Raw genomic sequence first — 6,014 nt, 5'->3', positions numbered from 1 at the left:
ATAAAGGTAAGATGCACAGAAACATGCGTACGCACGATTTTATAAATCTGAATTTTTTTTGGTGTACGCCATTTCTGCCTTTTGGCTGTACGTTCACTTTTAGTATGGTTTCCACGCAATCTTGTATAAATCTGACCCCCTGGTCTGGGTGATGACTGACGATGACTGAGAGGAGCGTTTCGAAGCAGGTTACAGTGAAGCAGTTTTGGCTGGAGATGTGAGCTGGACAGAGGCAGAGTAGCAGGTGGGGGGCCAGGTTCACAGGAAGGTGAGGATCCAGGTGATTGTCTTTATTTACAGTAGCAGATCTTGAGGATGAGGGAGCAGGAAACCAGAATTCAGGTGAGTGTCTCTTTAGTGGTGCTGACCCACGAGAGGAACCTCAGAGAAACAGGAGATACTGGAGACAAGTAAAGCACAAAGGTGAGTAACCTTCAAACAGGGAAACCATTCTCTGGAAACATAACAAACAGATTATGTGATCCAACAAAGATCAGACGACTCAAACCCAGTGATGATGAAGAGGGAGACGAGCTAAAGCTGTTGGCAATCAGCCAACATCCATCAGGGAGGGTGGTGTCTGAATGACAGACTGCCACAGAAAGAGTATCAGAATTAATTTTCAGCTGATATGTTTTTGAGCAAGTTTTGTAGCATAAATATATTTCTGTAGTAGGACATGATGTAATAAACATTAACTATTTTACAGTATTTCTGTATCAGACCCAAACTTTAATTTTGCTGTCTTTAAATGTTCTGATGTGTTTATTTTACCATCATATTAATCTGAGTACTGCTTCATTATTCAGTCAACAATACATTAATGTGATAAATTAATATTTCTGTAAACATCCAAGTCAAAACATTAGGTTTCCATGTCTTTCCACTAACTACGTGGTTCTTACCTTGACCTTAATGATGAAGACTTCCTGGTTGTACACATGCACTGTAGCTGTGCACGCTACCACGTGCAGAGAAGTTTAAAAAAAGGTGCCAGGTGGAAGAAGTTCACATCATWTCTATTATTCCTTATATTTTTGTTTTTCCTTCCATGGATGGGCGAACAAAGTAGTCTTGACTAAAACAGAAAAATGAACAGAGTTTCTCTGGACGGCTGTYGTGGGGGTCACATGACTGAAATGATCCAATAGCAATACATACAACACAGATGTATATCCGTGCAGACACAGCAATGTGCAGGCACGACAGCCAAACCCATATGTTCTCTGATTGGATCATTAAATCTATGATTGACAAGACATTGACCAGTCAGCTGGAGGCAGAAAAACAGGGTCAGAATTCGTACTTGTAAACTGAAACTCARATGGAAGTTTTGAACTTGAGCAGAGAGATTTACACTTAGTTTTTTGCTTTGTACCTGTAAACAGACCTTAACAAAAAATATTGTAACTTGTGTAAATATTTTTTACAGATACAAATCTTGTTTTTACATACACAGATTTTATTTTTACAAATACAAATATTATTTTTACAGATACAAATTTTATTTTTAAAGATACAAATCTATTTTACAAACACACACACATTCCTATTTACATATTCAAAACTTACAAATCATAATCTACAAATACGAAGTCTGAATTACAAGTACTAAAGCTTAATGACTAAAGTTTATGCCCATACTAAGGAACTCCGGGCGAGTCTCATCCACCCCCAGGGCTTTGCCACCAAGAAGCTTTTTAACCACCTTGGTGACTTCAGCACCAGAGATTGGAGAGTCCAACCCAGGGTCTCAGGCTCTGCTTCCTCATGGGAAGAAATGCTGGCAGGATTAAAGAGGTCTAAGTATTCTGCCCACCGACCCACAACATCCCGAGTTGAGGTCAGCAGTGCACCATCTCCACCATAAACAGTGTTGGTGGTGAACTTACTGTTTACCTCCCTAGTTCTGCRATAGATTCAATCATGAGAAAAGCACTCAAAACATCACAGAAGGGGACAAGAGACATTATTTAAGTTTTATCATTTGCACAAATGTGTCAGATGTTTTTATTTTAAACCAAATTAAAAGAAATATCACAAATAATTGATTAGAATGGATTACAGTTTTTGTTCTTGACATGTAATTAGCTCAAATTTAAACAGTCAATCACAAAGACAGGTTAATAGTTTTATTTCTAAAGTCAGTTAAACCAGCTTTAAWAACTTTATCACTTGAAAACCCAGAATGTGTTGTGTAGATTTGTGTATATGAATTTAGTAGTTTGCGCATGTAGCAATGTGTGTGTGTGTTTAACCAAAATGTGTGTGTGTGATCATATGAATACTTATGAAGTCATAAGCATTAATTAGTTACAAAATTCAACAAAARATGATCACAAAAATATAATTGAATGAACAAAACAACCAACAAATCACAAAAAACAAATCAACCAGGATGTTAGGTCAGGATGTTCCTCAATGTAGTGGTCAGTTGACAGTCCACCCCTCTCTCCACCCGAGTGTTCAAGACWTATGGCCGCAGGTCAGTTGAAACGACAACAAAGTCGATCATTGAACTGCGGCCTAGGGTGTTGTGTTGCCAAGAGCAGATTTGGACATCCTTATGTATGAACATGGTGTTCGTTATGGACAATCCATGACGAGCACAGAAGTCCAATAACAAAACACCGCTCGGATTCAGATCGGGGGGGGGTGGGTGGCGGGGGTTCCTAACCATGCACCTTCAGGTCTCATTGTCATTATCCACATGAGCGTTGAAGTCCCTCAGCAAGATGAGGGAGTCCCCGTCAAGAGCGCTCTCCAGCACCCCTTCCATGGACTCCAAAAAGGGTGGGTAATCTGAACTGCTGTTAGGCACATACGCACAAARAGTCAGGACCAATCCCCCCACATGTAGTCAGAAGGAGGCAAGTGCCCACTCATTCACCCCAACATACAGGCACCAAGATGGAGGGCAATAAGTATGCTCACTCCTGCTCAACACCTCTCAGCATGGGGAACTCCAGAGTGAAAGAGTGTCCAACCCCTTTCAAGGAGACTGGTTCCAGAGCCAGAGCAGTGTTTCAAGGTGAGTCCAAATATATCTAGTCGTAACCTCTCAACTCAAGTAAGGGTTTCTGCAGAACATGTTGTCCTGTGGGTGGAGACGGCACAAATCGTGATAGCGGAGGTCTTAATGTGGGCGGAGACGGCCCTACTCATGATTGGCGAAGATCTTGATGTGGGCAGAGACAGCCCAAGAGACGTGATTGGCGGAGGTCTTGATGTGGGGGGAGACGGCCCAAGAGATGTGATTGGTCAGAGTGACGGTGGGGATGTGTAACAATAAATCTTGGTCAAAACACCTCTAAACAGCCTGTAAAAAGATAGCTAAAAATCAATATTTTTTTACAGGCTGGTTAGGGATGTTTTGATTGAGCCATATCGTTACACATCCCTTCACATCTAAGACGTTCAAATTTCGTGCAGCTAGCACTTTCCTTTCTCAAGTTATGACTAAAATTAATCTTAAAAAAACGCTGCTTCCTGCCCGACTTGACTAAGCTACTCCCTGCTGCCTCCAHCCTCCTCAAACCCCARCATCACTCTGACCAATCACGTCTCTTGGGCCATRTCCACCCACATCGAGACCTACGCCAATCACGTTTCTTGGACTGTCTCCGTCCACATCAAGACCTCCYCCAATCACGTCTCTTGGGCCGTCTCCGCCCACAGGACAACACGTTATGCAGAGACCKCCTTCTCTCTCAACCTCACACACCAGCTCAGGCTCCTTTCTCACCAGAGTAGTGACATTCCACATCCCTAGAGTCAGCTTCTGTAGCTGAGGGTTGGACCACCAGGGTCCCAGTCTTCGACCACTGCCCATATACACATTGCACCCCTGTGCTGTCTCATAACTACATTTCTGTCATTTGTAACAAACCAAATCATGAGAAAAAAATCGAGGAGTTGTGAATAGTTTAGTTGGGTYAAGATCTTCCTCAGTACAAAGAAAGTGCACGAGGGACCCATCCAAAATGGTGGCACACTGAAATATCAGCTCCAAAAGGCAGCACCAGTCCGTAGGGTACCTCCGTGTAATGTCTGTGTGTGTGTGGTCGGTGTGTGGGTGGGGGAGTCAATAGGAACAGTAAATTGAACCAATATAATTAATATCAAAATAAACCTGTTGGATTACAGTGGTCAAGACACTGGAAAAACAAAAAACCTGATTGGCTAGTCTGCCATCAGGAAAAAAAATACCTCTGTAATAAACTGGACTAGTCCTGACCCATGTTCCATATCAGTCAGGGTACAACAGAAACCCAGAGAACGTGCTGTATTTGTTGTTGTTACCACCGTGAGCTTTCCCTCCATCCAATTTGACATAAATCTCATCTCCAGAGTCCAGATGCAGGATGGCACTGTTACTGGCGGTGTCATAATTCTGGTCAGCATCCTGAGCAATGGAACTGGCTCGGACCTGTGGAAGAATCAGTCAAAGATCAGGTTAAAGTGGCAGAAACTGTTTTGAACCAACTGCTTGTGTCATTTAAAGAACATTTGTCGCACAGGAGAAGCAGAAACCCAGGGATGAGATGATAAAAATAAAATAAAAAAATATTGCAACAGAAAGTTCACCAATGAACTTTCTGTTTCAATGACGTTTCAAATGAATTTTCCTCACTCAGCGACACACCCACTGAGAAACAGACCTTGGTGATCGGCAGCMTCATAGTCCGAAACGTGGCCCTAGGGACTCCAGTGACCATAGTCAATCAAGCACATTCTGGGGACCACAGTGGGCGACATTGAATCCTACCTGAAACTGCTGACTAAGGCCAATGCTAAGTACCATAAGATTTCTATTCATGTTGGCGTTAATGACACACAGTTGGAGGTCCCTAAAATTAATGTTGCTTCAGTGTGTAAATTTGCAAAGACTGTCGGACTCTATAGTTTTCTCTGGTAGCTTTCTCTGGTCCCCTCCCCAATCTGACCAGCAACATGTTTAGTCGCATGTCATCCTTCCACCGCTGGGTGTCCAGGTGGTGTTCTGAAAACAATGTGGGCTACATAGACAATTGGAGTTATTTTTGGGGAAAACCAGGTCTGACGCGGAAAGCTGGTCTCCATCCCACTTTGGCTGGAGCGACTCTCCTTTCTAGGAATCTGGATAATTTTGTTGACCACTGAAATTATTGGCAACCCAGGGTTGTAGTCTTACACACCTRTCAGTTGCTTCTCCTCTGTTAAAGCCGGGCACACACCAAATGCATTTTGAGAAGCCAAAGCAGCCAGTTTGCATGCAAAGTCTARGGTGGACACGRATCTAGGAGCAGCGRGGCACATTTTGCTAGTTTAGAGCAGCGCGCAAGGTAGCGGTAGAATGCAGCAGAGTGTTTTCCGTGTATGCGGCGCTTCCAAAGCAGCCGCTGCTCGAGTTTAAAAAACTGAACTTTCGCTGCTCGACGCGCAGCAGCAACCAATCAGAGAGAATAATTTTTCCACGTGACGATTTCCTGAAACCGAAACAGACAGACAGGAGCTCTTTAGCTGAAATCAACCATCTGCAATTGGTGTTCTGGCAGGAGATATCAGCACCAATGTGGGTCAGCAGCTCGTTAAACTGACTGCAGTGTTAAACTGGACTCGGGACAAAAAACAAAAGTCCATCAGCTCGCACCTCCTGGCAGGGGTGGACTGGGGAGAAAAGTGGCCCGGGAGTTCCCAACAGACTGGCCCAATTTCAAAGGCTATTGAAAATACTCCGACTTGAACATGATTTTGTTCAAAATAATTACATTTGCAAAGCATTTATTTGAGATGTACAGTGTGTACCTGTGAAGCTAAGGTTGGTCTGTGAGAGAAAACTGGAATACTGGGAGCAAACCCATGCATGCAGAGGGAGAACATGTAAACACCACACAAAAAGGTTCCAGGCTGTGATTTGATCCAGCAACTGAGAAACAACACCTCTACCAACTGAGTCACTGAACTACCAAATGTTTTGTTATGATGATTTTGATTTATGATTATTTATGATCTCAACCATCCAGATAATGATA

General features: G+C 43.0%; 1 protein-coding gene across 1 annotated transcript in view; it reads right to left on the bottom strand.

Annotated features, from left to right (window-relative positions):
* Positions 1 to 3,701: 3,701 nt before the first annotated feature.
* Positions 3,702 to 6,014, bottom strand: part of LOC106530495 (complement C1q-like protein 2) — a 4,188-nt gene continuing 1,875 nt past the window's right edge. Inside the window, exon 2 of the mRNA XM_014026129.1 lies at positions 3,702 to 4,429. Coding sequence (XP_013881583.1) covers positions 4,250 to 4,429 — 180 coding nt within the window. The 3' untranslated portion in view covers positions 3,702 to 4,249. The remainder of the gene's footprint in view (positions 4,430 to 6,014) is intronic.

This window comes from Austrofundulus limnaeus, unplaced genomic scaffold (assembly GCF_001266775.1).
Source record: "Austrofundulus limnaeus strain Quisiro unplaced genomic scaffold, Austrofundulus_limnaeus-1.0 Scaffold526, whole genome shotgun sequence".
In the NCBI taxonomy this organism is placed as follows: Eukaryota; Metazoa; Chordata; class Actinopteri; order Cyprinodontiformes; family Rivulidae; genus Austrofundulus; species Austrofundulus limnaeus.
This window is presented reverse-complemented; position numbering and strand designations above follow the sequence as displayed.